The sequence below is a fragment of the Mastigoproctus giganteus genome, chromosome 3 (genome assembly GCF_048544385.1).
Source record: "Mastigoproctus giganteus isolate SK-2022 chromosome 3, ASM4854438v1, whole genome shotgun sequence".
NCBI lineage: Eukaryota > Metazoa > Arthropoda > Arachnida > Uropygi > Thelyphonidae > Mastigoproctus > Mastigoproctus giganteus.
Window position 1 is genome coordinate 142,082,734 of NC_143577.1, and position 19,748 is coordinate 142,102,481.

The 19,748-nt window shown below is 37.2% G+C and overlaps 1 protein-coding gene across 3 annotated transcripts in view; it reads right to left on the reverse strand.

The window, feature by feature from the left end:
- LOC150088294 (colorectal mutant cancer protein) overlaps positions 1-19,748 on the reverse strand; it is a 498,699-nt gene that overhangs the window by 335,031 nt on the left and 143,920 nt on the right. Inside the window, exon 1 of one of the 3 annotated variants that reach the window (XM_090369450.1) lies at positions 3,788-4,046. The exons of the other annotated variants lie outside the window; for them this stretch is intronic. Coding sequence (XP_090225576.1) covers positions 3,788-3,904 — 117 coding nt within the window. The 5' untranslated portion in view covers positions 3,905-4,046. Of the gene's footprint in view, positions 1-3,787; positions 4,047-19,748 lie in introns of those variants that run through there. 3 annotated transcript variants of the gene reach the window in all.

Consider the following 19,748-nt stretch of genomic DNA (forward strand, 5'->3'; position numbering starts at 1 on the left):
AGGAGGCAGCAAAGGAAGTAAGCAAACCCTTAACCATAATTATGAGAGCTTCCTTGGACTCAGGGGAGGTACCCATGGACTGGAGATGTGCAAATGTGACCCCGATTCACAAAGGGGGATCAAAGGCTGACACAAGTAATTATAGACCTGTGAGTTTAACTTCTGTTCCCGGAAAATTAATGGAGGCACTGGTTAAAGAAGCACTGCAGGATCATCTAAACAAGACTTCAGTTATAGCTAGGACACAGCATGGTTTTGTTAAGGGTAAGTCTTGCCTGACCAATTTGATTGGATACTATGATGCAGTCACAAAAGAACTGGATGCAGGGAATAACTTTGATATTATATACTTGGATCTTAGAAAGGCTTTTGATACTGTTGCACATGGAAGACTGCTGCACAAATTGGAGCAGTGTGGCATTGGAGGCAAATTGCTGCTATGGATAAAGGGGTGGTTGAGGGGGAGAAGACAGAGAGTGGTAATCAATGGACACTGCTCATCGTGGACTAATGTTATTAGTGGAGTCCCTCAGGGTTCAGTGTTGGGTCCTTTATTGTTTTCTGTATTTATAAATGATATTGATGATGGTATATCAGGCTTAATGTCCAAGTTTGCAGACAATACAAAGGTTGGCAGGGTTGTCATGGACACTACTGACACTATGCTGCTGCAACAGGATTTGGAAAGGTTGAGCAGGTGGGCTTCGAGGTGGCAAATGAAGTTTAACATTGACAAATGTAAAGTACTACATATGGGAAACAGCAACCCCAGAGCAACGTATCAACTGTGTGGTACTACACTGACAGTGGTAGAGAGTGAAAGGGACCTGGGGGTGGTTGTGCAGGCAGATATGAAGTTCTCTGAGCAGTGCAGACGGGCTGCAAGAGTAGCTCATGGTGTATTGTCAATGATATATAGGAATTTTTCTAGCAGGGATAAGGAGGTGATTATTCCCTTGTATAAGGCAATCAGGCCACACATAGAGTACTGTATACAGGCCTGGAGGCCTCATTTCAAGAAGGATGTAGAGCTGCTGGAACGAGTACAGAGAAGGGCAACTAGATTGGTGAATGGGACAAAGGGGTGCTCTTACGAAGAAAGGCTTAAGTTTTGCGAATTACAGTGTCTGGAAACTAGGCACCAGCAAGGTGATCTGATAGAGGTGTACAAAGCCTTGAATGGTTTGAGCATGCTCAATGCTGATGGGATTGTTCCTCTTGCTCAGAATAATCACCTGAGAGGGCATAAATTCAAATTGAGGAAAGACAGATGTAGGATAGATGTGCGGAAATTTGCCTTTAGCCAGCGGGTGGTTGGTAGGTGGAACAGACTTCCATCCCTTGTCGTGGAAGTTGATAGCCTAAATAAGTTTAAGGCTCAGCTGGACAGGTATTTCGAACGAACAGAGGGGTGACGTGGAAGTGGTTATTTTTAATTATTTATGTTACTTTTTTTTTTTTTTTTGGCTGATGCTGCATAAGCTTGCTTTCTTGCATCAAATGCCTCTACTAATGCTAACTCTGTGGTGCTACGCTGACAGTGGTAGAGAATGAAAAGGACCTGGGGGTAATTGTGCAGGCAGAGATGAAGTTCTCTGAGCAGTGCAGACGAGCTGCAAGAGTAGCTCATGGTGTCTTGTCAATGATATACAGGAATTTTTCTAGCAGGGATAGGGATGTGATTATTCCCTTGTATAAGGCATTGGTCAGGCCACACCTTGAGTACTGTATACAGGTCTGGAGGCCTCATTTCAAGAAGGATGTAGAGCTGCTGGAATGAGTACAGAGAAGGGCAACAAGATTAATGAATGGAACAAAGGGTTGCTCTTACGAAGAAAGGCTTAAGTTTTGCAAATTACAGAGTCTGGAGACTAGGCACCAGCGAGGTGATCTGATAGAGGTGTATAAAGCCTTGAATGGTGTGAGCATGCTCAATGCTGATGGGATTCTTCCTCTTGCTCAGAATAATCACCTGAGAGGGCATAAATTCAAATTGAGGAAGGACGGATGTCGGATAGATGTGCGGAAATTTGCCTTTAGCCAGTGGGCAGTTGGTTTGTGGAATAGACTTCCATCACTTGTTGTAGTTGATAGCTTAAACAAATTTAAGGCTCAGCTGGACAGGTATTTTGAACGAACGGAGGGGTGAAATGGGAGTAGTGGTTGTGTTTTGTTTTTTTTTTTTTTTTTGGCTGATGCTGAATAAGCTTGCTTTCTTGCATCATATGCCTCTACTAATGCTAATTAATCTATTGTTTGGCTACCTGGTCACACTACTGAATGGTATAGTTCACCCAGAGTTCAGTTTCTTATTTTTTATTATTCTGTTTTAGATAATTGGACACTTTTAACGCATTTAATTATTGCAGCTTTCAGAAGGGAACAAAATCACATTGATCAATATGAGATGGGTGAATATATTATTATCATTATCAGCCATATGGTGCAAGGATGCCTGAGGCTTATGCTGCACTGGCCAAAAAAAATTTCCAAGTTACCCTGAGAGAGAGAGAGAGAGAGAGAGAGAGAGAGAGAGAGAGAGAGAGAGAGAGAGAGAGAGAGAGAGAGAGAGAGAGAGAGAGAGAAGTAGAAAGGAATCACCAAGAAAGAGAAGAATGATGATATCCAGCTCAGAACCCTGGGTGTGCCAAGCTCATACTCACCAGATGTGAGCCCCTGGGATTAAGTATTTTTACAATTTTTAAAAAATTACACGTCCTAGGAAATTAAGAAAACAGATAGCGGAGTACATATTATGCTTATCAGAAAGTACTGGACACAATTTTTTTCCATGATCAAATGACACAATTAATCAGGAAATAGTAAAAAGATATAACTTTACATTTATTTTTACCGGCATCCCAAGTTTTTATTTAACAAAAAAAAAAAAAAAAAAGGTGGTGGGGGGGGGGGGTCTTATACCTCATTATAGTGTTATTTCCAGTTTCTTCACCAGAAGATCTAGTTACTTACAGGTATGGTACTTGGAGGTAGCCAATTCACTGAATTTAAAAATAACAAAAAAAAAAGGTAAAGATAAATAAACAATCAGACATTATCATGTTTGTCTATAGAAGTGGACACCAGTTACTTTAATCAGGGCATTTGCCCCCACATATAAATTCTCTGGGAAGTAAAACAATCAAAACTGCACATAATATAGCAAATTTCATTCATATGATGCCACAAAATAGGGTAAAATTCTTGAAGATTGTCCAACTAGATGATCCTTAACTTATATAACCATCCAGAGTCTAAACATAAAAATTTAAATAAAGAAATCATTGGACATTAATTCAAATAAGCTGTTATTTTAAGTTATATGCAATTTCCTAAAAATAATAATAATAAAATGCATTTAATTTTTGAAACATAATGAGGTTTTCCATTTGTGGTACAAAATGCACTAAGGTGAAACAAAATTAACACAAACTCTGACAGCATTTTAGAATTTACTATGAAATTATGAAAAAAAAAAAAATGATAAACATGAATACAGCTTTGTATGGGCAGAAAGGAAGGGAGAACAATTAATTTTTACTTTTCACCACCCATATTTTGTTTACAGTAATTTTATGGCTTGCAAATATATAGATGAGGTCAGAGAAACTTCATTTAGTTCAACTGTCTTACTTATTTAGAATTTATTTCGAATGTAAAAATTAAAAAAAAAACTTCAGGGTTAGTATATGAATAAGGAGGCTACTTGAGAACCAATATTCTGTTAATACATTCACATAAAAACTGAAATATATTTGCCAACACTACTCATACATTATTTATTTACCTCTGCTCTCTGACTGCCACAATGCCTTTGCTGTATAGATGTGGCATTTAAATCCGCCACACCCCACTCTCTAGCAGAATGGATTCTTGTTCTAATCCTCACTCGAGATTCATCCATTTCCTTCCAAAATGTATCAACTAAAAATCGTTTTCCATTAGTCCACAGACGGTTATCATTAAATAATATTGGTGAGCAGCATGCCTTTTGATAAAGCTGATCAACGATTCATCATTGGTCCAAACTATGGCAAAATCACAAAATTATTTTCCAAGTAGGGCGCAGTTCATTGAAAAAAAAAAAAAAAAAAGAAAAAGAAATAAAAAAAAAAAGAAAACTTTTGCGTGGGCATTTTTCAACTCATACTGAAGAAAGTCCTAGGGCCCGTTCTTTCAAAACTGAATGAAATTTGATGTTTTGTTGTTGGTTGTTGTTTTGTTTTTTTTTTTTTTTTTGCACAAAATATCTTCAGGGAAAAAGTCCATTTCAAAGATGCTTGTTAAAATAAAGAATACATAATTCTCTAGAAATAAGTAGAGATGCTAGCTTTCCTATCGGCAGCATTCGGCTTCCCTATATTATGATTTCATTCAAAATGTAAAAACACAAAGGAAAGACAAACTCAGTGATATTTCTCACCATCGTCTTCTGCCGTTCGCCAAAGTTAATTGTGATAGGGATAACTTCGCTGAACAGCCGCCTCTTCCGTAGCCGCCAGTTTCCCTTGCTCGTGCAGTCAAAAAGCTCTACGTTTGACCAATAATAATACACTAAAGGAGGTTATGAAACTCTTCAGCTTCACTGCGCATCCGTCACACAGAGGGAGAGCTATCCATCCGACTATCTATCCATGCTTGAGAGTTCTAATTACTAGGAATCAGGGGCGGTCCCAGGTAGTGGCTTTAGGGGTTATAGTCTCCTTGTGATCAAAATAATGTGGACTGATTTTATTTATTTATTTTTTTACCTACAATGGTTAAAATTTAATTATTCCCTAGAACACTGTGTTAGAACTATCGTTTAGAAAATCCTGAGACCGCCTGTGCTGGGAATCAAATATTAGTTCTCTGTTGTCGGAAGCATCACATGACAAAATGCGGCTATGTACTAACGTGAAGTACGTCTTAAATCATCAAAAAACGATTTGTGTACGGTGTAATTACACAAATGTAACAGATTTGTATAATTATTATTATTAAAAATAATAATAAATAAACTGTTAGAGCAACAGACTAAAACGTTAAGGTAATTATGCTAAAACTACACTCTACATATCGTTATTATAGTTCCTGCATGTCGCTAGAACTAGAATAACTTGTAACAGTCTCTACAACTTAACGGCCCCAGCCAAATAAATCTCTGAAGAACAAGAACTTTGATCAGAGGATAAACAATCAGAAGTCTATTAAGGTAAACAACTTACTGCACGAGGTTACTAAATATAATCCAATGCAGAGTACACACGCTGGTGTATATGAATGTTTAGGTTATAACGTTTCATTATTTTTTCCAAAGTAAAGTAATTTTCCATTATTTTCTCCACAAAAAGGGTATATACGCAGAGCATTACCAGCCATGAAAAAAATATAAAAAAACGTAAAAATAGCAAAGCACATTAGATCAGGATAACCACGATAATTTGTAAAGTGTCGCCGGTTTTGTTTTTTTCTTTTTCTGCTAATCTATATCAGCACACACACGGATGATCCCGAACGAAACTATTTCTCTTCTACACTATGATTTCCTGAAATGCTATAGTCCTCTCGCCCTTCACAAAATCCTGGAATTGTCACCTATATAAGATAAAATAATAACTAATTTTAAAACTAACATAAAATTACCCTATAAAATAAATTCCGTGGTGTTACGTTTTTTTAATTGGTATAGTTAAAATGAAATATATGTGCCCCTTAACTATTTGAAATAGCTCTCAAGTTTTTGTAAAAATACATGCTCTGCTAGTGGCTATCAAGATCTGTTCCTGTAATAACATGCCACAGGTGCAGGTGTGTGCGTCCATACAGACACACACTCATATCCTATTTGTGCATATTTATACAGTAAAAATCATCACAAACTACTTCTACTGATATTTAAAACTCACACAATCTATATATATAATCAAAAATTATGGAGTAGTATAAATGTAGAAAAAAACTAGTATAGTTTAAAGGTAGTTACCCCAAAAATATATAAACGTTGAAAAAAAAAAAACAAGGAAAAGCAATGTATGTGTATTATTAATATTACTTAAACTAGGTAAAATTAAAGATAAAATCACAGAGAAAAAAAATCATAATTTTCAAAGAAAATAGTATTATTTTTGCTGATTAATAAATTAATGCAACATATATTAATATTACTTAAACTAGGTAAAATTAAAGATAAAATCACAGAGGAAAAAATCATAATTTTCAAAGAAAATAGTATTATTATTATTGCTGATTAATAAATTAATGCAAGATACAAAAATGAAACATTAATAAGAGCAAATGAAATGACTAAATGATTTTATGATTTGGAAAATTACATTTTAAACAGTATATCAGATTTATGTGCTTCAAAGGCATACTTGTGACCATAAATATGCTTTGAAGATATGCATGTATATCAAATTAACTCAAATCCAAACAGGGTCACATTTATTTATGTAATGCAAACATTATTGCTTATTATTTAATCATATTATTATTTCATTATGTACCGGCTGTATTTAAACAGCAAATACAGTACACTCTTCAAATATAAATTATGAAATAATCCCTTTTTTCTTTTTATCATTAATGGTCCACATGTGCTTGTTCATTTTCCTGATTTTTAAAAAAAATGGCATAAAATATGACAATCTATAATGTTTTCAATAATAATAGACCATAACTAGGATCAAAACCATAGTCTGGGTAGTGGCATAACACTTTAAATAAATAGCAGTACATTTCTCCATTGCAAAAATTCTTTTTTATTTACAGTTATACAATACCAAGGCAACTCATGGTGAAGTGCCTCCACAATATGAGATAAATGCAGAAAGTAGCAAATCTAATTTGCTCAAAACTGTAAAGAAAGCTATGTACAAGGACTTTTTCTAGTTTTCATTGCCTAAGGTTTTTGCCCTATACAAAGGGCAAAATGAAGGTGGGTGTATATATACACACACACACATATATAATGCTGATCACATCATTACTCACAAATCAGATGACATCACAGCTAAAAGTACAGAAACCACTGGAAGGTAATGATCATGCAATCATTAGTTGGAAGATGAAGAAAGATGTTGTAATAGTTAAAAGATAAAAAAAAACATGGGTTTTAATTTCAGAAGAGGGGACTATGCCAGTTTAAGGTGCTATATGGCATCTATTAATTGGGTGGATTGCAGGGGATGGGCAAATACATTTGAATCATGGAATACCTTTAAGACAAAAATTGCATAAGCCATGAAGGCATTTTATTATTATTAGCCATGGGGCTTAGAGGGGAACAGGTATCCTGTGTGTTATCAGACACTCAGCCTAAAACACTGATGGATCCAATATCTCTCTATTACAGAAGATTTAGGAGAAGTCCGGTTGGCCTGCCTCCCTAAAATCCACTCATGCACACCTTCTCGATGGTAAGCCCTGTTACGTCACTTAGGTGGCAACGAACGTGTAGAGTGGTTCTCTTCAAGACGCCTGGTCAGCGTGAAGAGGAAAAGACCAAACCCTCCAGCAATGAGAGCACAACAATACAAATGGCCCTCAGTCCCCAGCAGCTTTCACTCTCCCTCTTACGGCAGCGAGAGGATCAGAGTGGAAGCAGAGGGTGCTAAGAATCTCTGGGTACGACCAGGCTGCCATGCACGGAAATTGAACTTGGCCTGTTATAACGTACGATCACTCATCGGTGAAGACAGGATATTAGAGCTGGAAAAGGAATTAGAAAATGTGAATTGGAATATCATTGGTTTGGCTGAAACAAGAAGAAGAAATGAATCACTTATAAGTTTATCAAGTGGAAATCTGCTGTACACCAATGGAAACAGTGAAAGGAGTGAAGGTGGAGTTGGGTTTCTGGTCCATAAAGATTTTAAAAACAACATTTTGGAATTCAAAAGTACATCACCAAGGGTGTCAAGACTAATACTCAAGATTTCTAAGAGGTACAAGCTAAAGATTATAATGATTTATGCACCAACATCGAGCCATGATGATGAAGAGGTTGAAGAAATGTACACCGAAATTGAGAGTCTTCTAGATGAGCAGAAAACCCACTACACTATTATTATGGGGGACTTCAATGCTAAGGTTGGAAAAAGGCAAAACAGCACAGAAAGAGGAACTATAGGAAATTTTGGAATTGGTGAAAGAAATAAAAGAGGTGAAAGACTTGTGGAATTTGCAGAATCTCAAGGAATGTCAGTAATGAACACTTTTTTCAAGAAAAGGGTGAACAGAAAGTGGACATGGAAGAGTCCAAATGGATTAACAACTAATGAAATCGACTTCATCCTCACTAACAGAAGATATATTGTGAATGATGTTACCGTCCTGAATAAGGTAAATATTGGAAGTGATCACAGAATGGTAAGATGTACACTTGATATAGATGTAGGAAAGGAAAGGAAAAAACTGACTCGAGTAAATAATACAAAGGTCTTTGAAATAACAGAGGAGGAGAAAAAGCAGTATGTACTGGAACTTAAGAACAAGTTTGAGCTTCTGCAGACTGCTCAGGACCAAGATATTGATGAGGAATATTACAACTTTCTGAAAGTGATAAAGCCCAAGAAACCTATAGGGAAACAGAAATCCAAAGAAGAAAAAATTAGTCAAGAAACACTTGTCATGATGAACCAAAGACGACAAATGAAGAGCAAGAAAAACACTGACAGGGAGAAAATTGAGTATACTGAGTTATGCAAAGCCATTAGAAAGAGACTCAGAGCGGACATAAGAAGATTTAACACAAGAAAAGTAGAACAAGCATTAAGGGAAAACACAGGATTTAAATCAGCAGCCATGAGCAGTAATACAGAAAGACAAATGATACTGAAACTGAAGAATAGCGATGGTGTACTTATAAACAGCAGAGAAGGCATAATTCAAATAGCAGAAGACTACTATAGAGAACTATACAAGGAGCGAGGGAATGATACCAGCAGTGGGGAAGATGGATTGCAAAGTAGCAACACATACGACATACCCGATATTCTTCCTGATGAGGTAGAACATGCATTGAAGAAAATGAAGAATCGGAAAGCCCCGGGGGAAGATGAAGTTACTGTAGAGTTGTTAAAATTGGGAGGAAGAGACATAACACAAAAACTGGCAAGGCTCTTCACAAAGTGCATTAGAAAAGGTGTGATGCCTAAGCAGTGGAATAATGCAATCATAGTTTTGCATTAAGGAGATAAATCAGAAATTGGAAATTATAGACCAATTAGCTTGTTATCCCATATCTACAAGTTGTTCACAAGGGTCATTACTAACAGATTAGAAAGAATACTTGATGAGAATCAACCGAAAGAGCAAGCTGGCTTTAGGACGGGTTTCTCAACTATGGATCACCTTCACGTAATATCACAGCTAATGGAGAAAGCAAATGAATATAAAACACCATTATGCCTGGCATTTGTGGATTATGAAAAGGCATTTGACTCCATACAGCATAAGGCAATGTTTCGGGCACTGGAAAGACAAGGCATAGATACTCCATATATTATGATTTTGAAGAAAATATATGAGAGTGCTACATCCTTTATTAGACTAGACAAAGACAGTAGCAAATTTAAAATCGAGAAAGGAGTTCGACAAGGAGACACAATATCTCCGAAGCTGTTTACTGCTGCCCTTGAGGAAGCTTTCAGAAGATTAGACTGGTCACAGAAAGGAGTCAATGTGAATGAAGAGTACCTAAACCATTTATGATTTGCAGATGACATTGTGGTCATAAACCACGATCCCAAAGAATTAGAGGAAAATCTTAATCAGTTATGCAGAGTTAGTAAGGATTTTGGACTAAAGATGAATATGGCTAAAACAAATGTAATGATGAATAAGTATGCCACAGAAAGGGATATAATGATTGAAGGAGCAGTAATTGAAAAGGTGGAGTCATATACTTATCTGGGACTAGTCATTACTACACAGCGAAGAATGGAACGAATTATATTGGGAATCAGACTGTTAGATAAGAAGAGAAACACATGGATTAGGCAGCAAACTCAAATAAAGGACATTCTTATCAAAACTAAAGAACTAAAATGGTCTTGGGTAGGACACATAGCTCGAAGACATGCTGACAGATGGACTAAGAAAATAACAGAATGGTACCCAAGAGGAGCTAGAAGAAAAACTGGAAGACAAAGGCGGAGATGGATAGATGAAATTCATGAGTTTTTGAGTAGTAAATGGATGGCCAGTGCTCAAAACAGAAGGAACTGGAAAGTTGCTGGAGAGGCCTTCATCCTGCAGTGAATTGAAAATGGCTGATGATGATGGTGCAAAGAAGCCTGAGACTTATGCTGCACCAGCTAAGAAAATTTAGAGAGAGAGAGAGAGAGAGAACAAGAGTCAGAAGTAGAAGGGAATCACCAAGAAAAAGAATAATGATATCCAGCTCAGGACCCTGGGTGTGCCGAGCTCATACTCACCAGATGTGAGCCCCTGCAGTCTAATATATATCATTAAGAAAATAGTGCACAAGGAGGATGGTGAAATGGATGAATATGGAGCTGACCAGTCTAATAGAGCAGAAAAAGATAATATGGGAAAATTACAGAATGATGACAAGTACTGAAGCTACAAGGTGATCTATAACAATATCACAAATAAGGTTAGAAAGGTAAAGGCTGAGTATGAGAAAGCACTGGCTAAGGGAGCAAAGAATGGGGACAAGGAACCTTTCATGTATGTGAATACAAAGTAGAAAAACACAAATCAGATAGGACCCTTACGTACTAGGTATGGGAAAGTCTTGAAAATAGACATTTAGCATTAGCATTAGTAGAGGCATTTGATGCAAGATAGCAAGCTTATGCAGCATCAGCCAAAAAAAAAAAAAAAGCCACTTCCACTTCACCCCTCTGTTCGTTCAAAATACCTGTCCAGCTGAGCCTTAAACTTATTTAGGCTATCAACCTCCACCACAAGGGATGGAAGTCTGTTCCACCAACCAACCAGCCGCTGGCTAAAGGCAAATTTCCGCACGTCTATCCAACATCTGTCTTTCCTCAATTTGAATTTATGCCCTCTCAGGTGATTATTCTGAGCTAGAGGAAGAATCCCATCAGCATTGAGCATGCTTAAACCATTCAAGGCTTTATACACCTCTATCAGATCACCTCGCTGGTGCCTAGTCTCCAGACACTGTAATTTGCAAAACTTAATGCCTTTCTTCGTAAGAGCACCCCTTTGTTCCATTCACTAATCTTGTTGCCCTTCTCTGTACTCGTTCCAGCAGCTCTACATCCTTCTTGAAATGAGGCCTCCAGACCTGTATACAGTACTCTAGGTGTGGCCTAACCATTGCCTTATACAATGGAATAATCACCTCCTTATCCCTGCTGGAAAAATTCCTGTATATCATTGACAATACTCCATGAGCTACTCTTGCAGCCCGTCTGCACTGCTCAGAGAACTTCATATCTGCCTGCACAACTACCCCCAAGTCCCTTTCATTCTCTACCACTGTCAGTGTAGTACCACAGAGTTGATACATTGCTGTTTCCCATTGTGTAGTACTTTACATTTGTAAATGTTAAACTTCATTTGCCACCTCTCAGCCCATCTGCTCAACCTTTCCAGATCCTGTTGCAGCAGCATAGTGTCAGTAGTGTCCTTGACAACCCTGCCAACCTTTGTATCGTCTGCAAACTTGGACATTAAGCTTGATATACCATCATCAATATCATTTATAAATACAGAAAACAATAATGGACCCAACACTGAGCCCTGAGGGACTCCACTAATAACATTAGTCCACGATGAGCAGTGTCCATTGATTACCACTCTCTGTCTTCTCCCCCTCAACCACCCCTTTATCCATAGCAGCAATTTGCCTCCAATGTCACACTGCTCCAATTTGTGTAGCAGTCTTCCATGTGCAACAGTATCAAAAGCCTTTCTAAGATCCAAGTATATAATATCAAAGTTATTCCCTGCATCCAGTTCTTTTGTGACTGCATCATAGTATCCAATCAAGTTGGTCAGGCAAGACTTCCCCTTAAAAAAACCATGCTGTGTCTGAGCTATAACTGAAGTCTTGTCTAAATGATCCTGCAGTGCTTCTTTAACCAGTGCCTCCATTAATTTTCCTGGAACAGAAGTTAAGCTCACAGGTCTATAATTACTTGTGTCAGCCTTTGATCCTCCTTTGTGAATTGGGGTCACATTTGCACATTTCCAGTCTATGGGTACCTCCCCTGAGTCCAAGAAAGCTCTCATAATTATGGCTAAGGGTTTGCTTACTTCCTTTGCTGCCTCCTTTAATATAACTGGATAGATCCCATCCACCCCGGGTGCCTTTCTTGTGTTTATCTTCAACGGTTTCTCCTCCACTTTACTCCCGGTTATTTCAAGATTCTGTAGCTTACTGCTAGAGTTGAATACACCTCTGGCATTCCCCTCGCTGAATAACTCCTTATGTGTGAATGTCGATGCAAAATATTCATTTAGTTTGTTAGCTACCTGAGCAGGGTCATCAACAGTGGACCAATCTGATTCATCCCCTTCCTTCTAGAGTTTACATAAGTAAAGAACTCTTTGCTGTTTTTCTTTGCATCCCTTGCCAAGGATTTCTCGTAATCTGCCTTCGCCTGCCTAACCGCCTTTGTAACTTGGTTGCATATCAACTTGTATCTATCATAGGCTTCTGTGTCATGTGTTAATTTGTAAGTATCCCATGCATTTTTCTTCTCTGCCATATGCCTCATTAGTTCATCTGACATCCATTTTGGCCTAAACCTTGAACAATATTTCTTAGTTGGTATGTAAAGCCTAGTAGCTTCCAAGATAAGTTCTTTGAATGCTTCCCATTTTGAATTTGCTGTTGGTAACATCATCAGTTGGTCCCACTGTATAGAATTTAAATACTGTCTCAGTATTTAAATTCTCAATATCTGCCTTTGATGTTTTGAGCAATACCTCAAATTCATCAAATTTATTTACTAAACTCCTAGCATTGGTGTACACGCAAGTATACCTGCACCTGTTTCTATTCTTAGCTACCCTAACACCACCCATGTGTTTACTTGTACCGCAATGGCTCCCAGCAGTCTCTGAAATACCATGCATCTTGTTTTTCAGGCTTCTGCTCATTCTAATAGAAGCAGTGCAAGAATCTCTTTCACCTCTGCCAGTGGCTACTGTCAATCTATTGGTCTTTGTCTCCCCCCCAAGCTAGCAGTTTTCCGACCCACCTAACACTGCCTCGATAGCATCAGCAAATATTCTTGCACCCTTTCTATTTAAGTGTATCCCATCCCTGTAGACTATACCATTTAAATTATCCCATTTAGACTATACTATACTTAACCCAGCTGATGTTGCTGATGAAAGACCCTTCCATGCTGAATAAGAGGCTATGCAAATGAGTTTGAGCCATATGAAATTAATGATGGCTGTTTATTAGAAAAACTTTTGAACATAATGGCAAATAAAGCTCCCAGATTTAATGGCATATACTAAGCAATTTTAAGGGAGATGGCTAGTAAGCGTATTGAACCAGTGAAGTTAATTATGTAGTAGTAGTAGTGGCATGTGATGCAAGAAAGCAAGTGTATGAGCTTATGGAGCATCAGCCAAAAATAAAAATTCACCATTACTTCCAAATGCCTGTCCAGTTCCTCCTTAAATTTATTTAACTTACAACTTCCACAACGACAGATGGAAGTTTGTTCCAGCAATTAACCACCCACTGGCTAAAGGCAAATTTCCGCACATCTATTCTACATCTGTCTTTTCTTAATTTGAATTTATGCCCCCTTAGGTTCGTAATCTGAACAAGTGGAAGGATCCCATCAGAATTCAGCATGCTCAACCCATTCAAGGAATGAAGTGCCAACATATCACAATACATAAAGGTGGTTCTAAGAGTGAAGTCATTAACTGCAGACTTCTTAGTCTTACTTCAGTGATAAGAATCTATGATAAGAAAATCTTAGAAACTATGATTAAGAACGAAATTCCTATGCCTATATCTTTCTAAATGTCACTGGCATTTAGAAAGAAACAGGCTGAAACACACCCAAAATGGTTTTCTTATGGCAAAATCATTTTTAATTAACCTGGTAAGCCATTTTGACACACCACATTAAGCTATTCTGACTAAACGTAATACTTCACATACTGGACTATATTCACACAAATTAATATACATTTTATTGTCCAACACAAGGGTGGCTGCTTTTCAAGCCTTTATTCTTTCCGAGAGGTCGCATAGTATTAGCAGTACGGGCATATGATGAAAGAAACCAAGCCTATACAGCATCAACCAAAAAAAAACACTTCCCATTTCACCCATCCGTTCACTCCGACTGTTTGTCTAGTTCTGCTTTGAATTTATTTAAGCTTTCAACTTCTACAACAACAGATGGAAGTTGGTTCCAGCAATCAATCATCCACTCTGGCTAAAGAAAAATTTCCGCACATCTATTCTACAATTGTCTTTCCTCAATTTGAATTTATGTCCCTTCACGCAAATCTGGGCAAGAGGAAGAATCCCATCAGCACTGAACTTGCTGAAACCATTCAAGGCCTTACTCACCTCAATCAGATCACCTTGCAGGTGCCTAGTCTCCAGAAACTGCAATTTGCAGAACTTAAGCCATTCTTCGTAAGAGCAACCCACTGTTCATTCATCAATCTCGTTGCCCCTCTCTGTACTTGCCCCAGCAGCACTTCATCTTTCCTAAAATGAGGCCTCCACACTTGTATACAGTACTCAAGGTGTTGCCTGACCATTGCCTTATACAAGGGGATAATCACCTCCTTATCCCTGTTAGAAAAATTCCTGTATATCATTGACAATAAACCATGAGCTACTTGTCCATACTGTCTGCACTGCTCAGAAAACTTCATATCTGACTGCACAATTACACCAAAGTGTTTTTTAATTTTACACAACAACGAGTGTAGTACCACACAATTTATACGTTACTCTGGAGTTACTGCTACCCACATGCAGTACTTTACATTTGTCAATGTTAAACTTCAGTTACCACCTCTCAGCCCATGTGCTCAACTTTTCTAGATCCTGTTGCAGTAGCATACTGTCATTAACAACCCTGCCAACCTTCATTAAAGTCTGCAAACTTGGTCATTAAGCCTGATATACCTTCATAAATTTCATTGATAAATACAGACAAACAACAATGGACCCAACAGCGAACCTTTAGGGACTCAACTAATAACACTGTCCACGAAGAACACTGTCCATTTATTTCCACTCTCTGTCTTCTCCCACATTTAACTCCATACAGCATGAGTCAATGTTTTGGGCACTGGAAAGACAAGGCATAGATACCCCATATATTATGATTTTGCAAAAAATATATGAGAATGCTACCTCCCTTATTAGACTAGACAAAGACAGTAGGAAATTTAAAATTGAGAAAGGAGTTCGACAAGGATACACAATATCTCCAAAGTTGTTTACTTCTGCCCTGGAGGAAGCTTTCAGAAGATTAGACTGGTCACAGAAAGGAGTCAATGTGAATGAAGAGTACCTAAACCATTTATGATTTGCAGATGACATTGTGGTCATAAACCACGATCCCAAAGAATTAGAGGAAAATCTTAATCAGTTATGCAGAGTTAGTAAGGATTTTGGACTAAAGATGAATATGGCTAAAACAAATGTAATGATGAATAAGTATGCCACAGAAAGGGATATAATGATTGAAGGAGCAGTAATTGAAAAGGTGGAGTCATATACTTATCTGGGACTAGTCATTAGCTGTAATAATGATAAATGTCTGGAAGTCAAGAGAAGAATGAATTTTGGATGGATAGAATTCAGGAAATATAGTCACATACTGAGGAGCAATATCCCAATTTGTCTGAAACGTAAAATAATGAACCAATGTATACTCCCCACCATGACTTATGGAAATGAAACGTGGGCACTCACCAAAAGAATGGAAGAGAAGCTGAGAACTACACAGCGAAGAATGGAATGAATTATATTGGGAATCAGACTGTTAGATAAGAAGAGAAACACATAGATTAGGAAGCAAACTCAAGTAAAGGACATTCTTATCAAAACTAAAGAACTAAAATGGTCTTTGGCAGGACACATAGCTCGAAGACATGATGACAGATGGACTAAGAAAATAACAGAATGGTACCCAAGAGGAGCTAGAAGAAAACTGGAAGACAACAACTGGGATGGACAGATGAAATTCATGAGTTTGTGGGTAGTAAATGGATGGCCGTTGCACAAAACAGAAGGAACTGGAAAGTTGCTGGAGAGGCCTTCATCCTGCAGTAGATTGAAAATCGCTGATGATGAAGCATTCAAGGGGCTTCTATGATTAATGTTTTAAAGGTATACCATAATTCAATTGTATTCATTCTCTGTGCAATATCTACCCAGTTAAGAGAGGCCACGTAGCACCTTAAAGGCATCATAATTTCCTTTTCTCAAATTATAACCCATTCCTCTGCCTTTAATTACTGCTACCTCTCTTTTCCTCATCCACCATAGAACTCCATGATCACTTCCTGGTGTTGATTCCTGTACTGTCAGCCCTATTATGTCATCTGGTTCATGGGTGATTATGAGGTCTAAAATATTCTTTTCTCTAGTACTTTCACTGACATATTGATACAAATAATAATGATCTAGCTGATTTAAAAATTTTGTCCCCCCATGTCGAGTTTCCTTCCCATTTGCTCCAATCAATTATAGAGGCAAATTAAAATCACCTATAATAAGACATTGATGCTTAGTTGACCATTCCATTTGAATCTAGAGACTCCCATCATAATCTTCACAATTACCTGGCCTGTAGATTACTCCCACTCTCATTATACTTTTGCTTCCAACATCATACAGATTCTATACTAGCATGTGAAATGTCTGAATCTGGGAGAGCTTTCGTCGTGCTCAGGCTGCTTTTGATAAGAAGCATAACTCCACCACCTCTTCTATCTGCCCTATCCTTCCTAAATACATTATACATACCGTACTGAAACTCATCATCTCCGGGTGGCACCACATTTCTGTAAGCCCCTATTATGTCAGTGTTACTTGTCCTAACCGAATTCACTCATTTTATTGATGACACTTCTGACATTACTATATAAACATTAAAGATTTAGTGTTCTTTTATAGTTAATTACTCTGACACACCCCTTAAATTAATTTAAGCTCACTTCCCTGGCATTAGCTGTGCGCTCATTTGAAACATCTCTGCCCTCAGAAGATCTAGCTAATATGTTCTGTTGTGGTAACAAACAAGAACTCTTGAGGTATATGCAAGCATTACTTTGACCGATATTATTAGATAAACATGTATCTTTATTACCCTTTTCTAGGATCTAGAAAAGTTGGGCAGATGGGCAGAGAAGTAGCAACTGAAGTTTATTTAACCTTGACAGATGCAGTGTACTGCATATGGGTAAAATCAACCCCAGAGAAACATACCAACTGCGTGGTACTACACTTAGGGTGATAGAAAATGAAGAAGACTGGGAGTAATTGTGCAGTCAGATATGAAGGTTTCTCAGCAATACAGACAGGATGCCAGAGCAGGTAATGGGATATTGTCAAAGATATACAGCAGGGGTGGCCAACTTAATTTGTGATGTGATCTAATTTTTTTCTTCAAAATGTGCCACGATCTACCAACTCAAAAATTTCATCAACACATATTGAAATGTTGTTTATAAATTTTAAAATTCAATACAATTTAGAGTTCTTATTTTAAGTTCATACGTATTTAAAATTTTAATTTATGCGAAGTTTGTGTCGTCATGTCATCTGCCAAGCTTTCAAAATCGGGGATGTACTGTGATAAGGCCAACCGTAAAGAATCTTCTGTTTGCAAGTCTGTAAGAATAGAACAATTCTTTGTATGTTTCAAATACGAAAAGGCCGATTCACGTAGATATATGGAACCAAAACAGGAATGGCACCTCCGTAGCCAGGTGGGAATGGGCAGCAGTGCGTAGCACATGCTTCTTGATTAGACCGGGGTTCGAGCCCATCACTACCAAATACGGAGGATGCGGAAAGGTCAGGGAATGACCACCGCATATTCCGGAGCAATATGGCATTAGTTGCTAATGCTCCTAAAAACCAAATAACAAACAAACAAACAAACAACAAACCAAAACAGGAATTTAAAAGTTCACTACATTTTTTTCACTTGAGTACTCTTCCAGGCAAACATATTTCCATAAGTATTTTTCTGATGATCTGGCTTTTAGGAAGATATTGTTTCGCAAAGTAATAATTTCATTTTCAAGTAATATTTTCTCCATGTGAAAAATCTCAGTGATTTTTTCTGCAATTTGTTTCGTATCTAAGTTGACATTAAATGGATAAGAAATACATTGAACAATGTCTTCAATCATTTCAAAATCATCCACAACTTTCTCAATTTCAGAAACATATTTCTTACTATTAAATTCAAAAACAGGATATTTTTGCAAATGATCTTGCATATTTGAAATGGTCGAATTTTTTTTCTTTGAGATCATTAGCCATTGCCAAAAATTGATATTTATATGGAAAAATACTACTGCTCATGTCACCCATATTTTTGTTTTTTCCTTGTAATTCCAAATTCAGATCACTTAATTTACTGCTAAAAATCTGCCAAAAAAGCCAGTTCACACAACCACTCCATATCTTGTAGCTGCTGATAATCATCTCCCCTTTGATCAACAAATTTTTAAATTTCATTCAGCAAACTCCGAAATCTCTGTAGAAACTTACTCCAACTCAGCCACCTCACATCTGTGTGTAATAGCAGATCTGGTTCGTTTTCATCGAGTTGCATTTTGAAAAGTCTCCTTTGAAGAGATTGTCCTCTGATGGAATTCACGATTTTGAAAGCCATGTCCATAACACTTTTAGTATTTAATCTTTTGCTGGCTAACACTTGTTGCTGGATGATACAGTGGTAACTCAAAAAAATCTGGGAATTCATCATCCTTTTGGCACAATGTAATGAAATCCATTAAGATGGCCCGTCATTGCTTTAGTTCCATCTGCTGTTATTGATACGAGCTTAAATAGCAGTAATTTAATTTTTTCAAAAAAATTTTGAATGCATTAAATATATCAAGACCTCTAGTTCTTTCTTTTAACGAAACCATACCCAGCACTTTTTCAATGGCAGAATCATTGAAAATCATACGAATAAAAACAAGCAATCGAGCTGTATCACTGATATTTGTATTCATGCAGCTGTAAAGAAAAGGACACACCACTAGCAATAGGAGCACAGAATTGTTTGCTCACATTTTTACTCTTTTTTTTTTGATGCGTTACATCACAGTATTTCGAGATAATTGCAGATCTTGAAGGGCACTTGTAATTTCATTTTTGTTCTTAAAATTTTCAAAAAGAGAATCTGTTATTTCTAAAAATGCGTGTTTGATGAACTGACCATCAGAAAATGGTTTGCTTTTTGCAAGAAAAGATGACTCACTTTAAATGAAGCTATAGTTACTGCTTTAGATTGTAAATTAGGTGTCATGAAAAAATTTTGTTGCACAAATAATCTGGATTTAAGTTCTAATTTATTTTTTCTAAGGTGAGAAAATCCGATTGGCATTTACCATGGAGTGCGTTGAAGTGCCTTTCTAAATTTCCTTTTTTGGGTATAGCCACGGAAGCATTGCAAATCAAACAGCAACAACTTTCTTTCACTATTACAAAAAATTATTCTAGTTCCCACTCTTGATGAAAATGATACTCTTTTTCGTAGTATTCATTTTAAATCAAAAGGTATTAAATAAACATATAA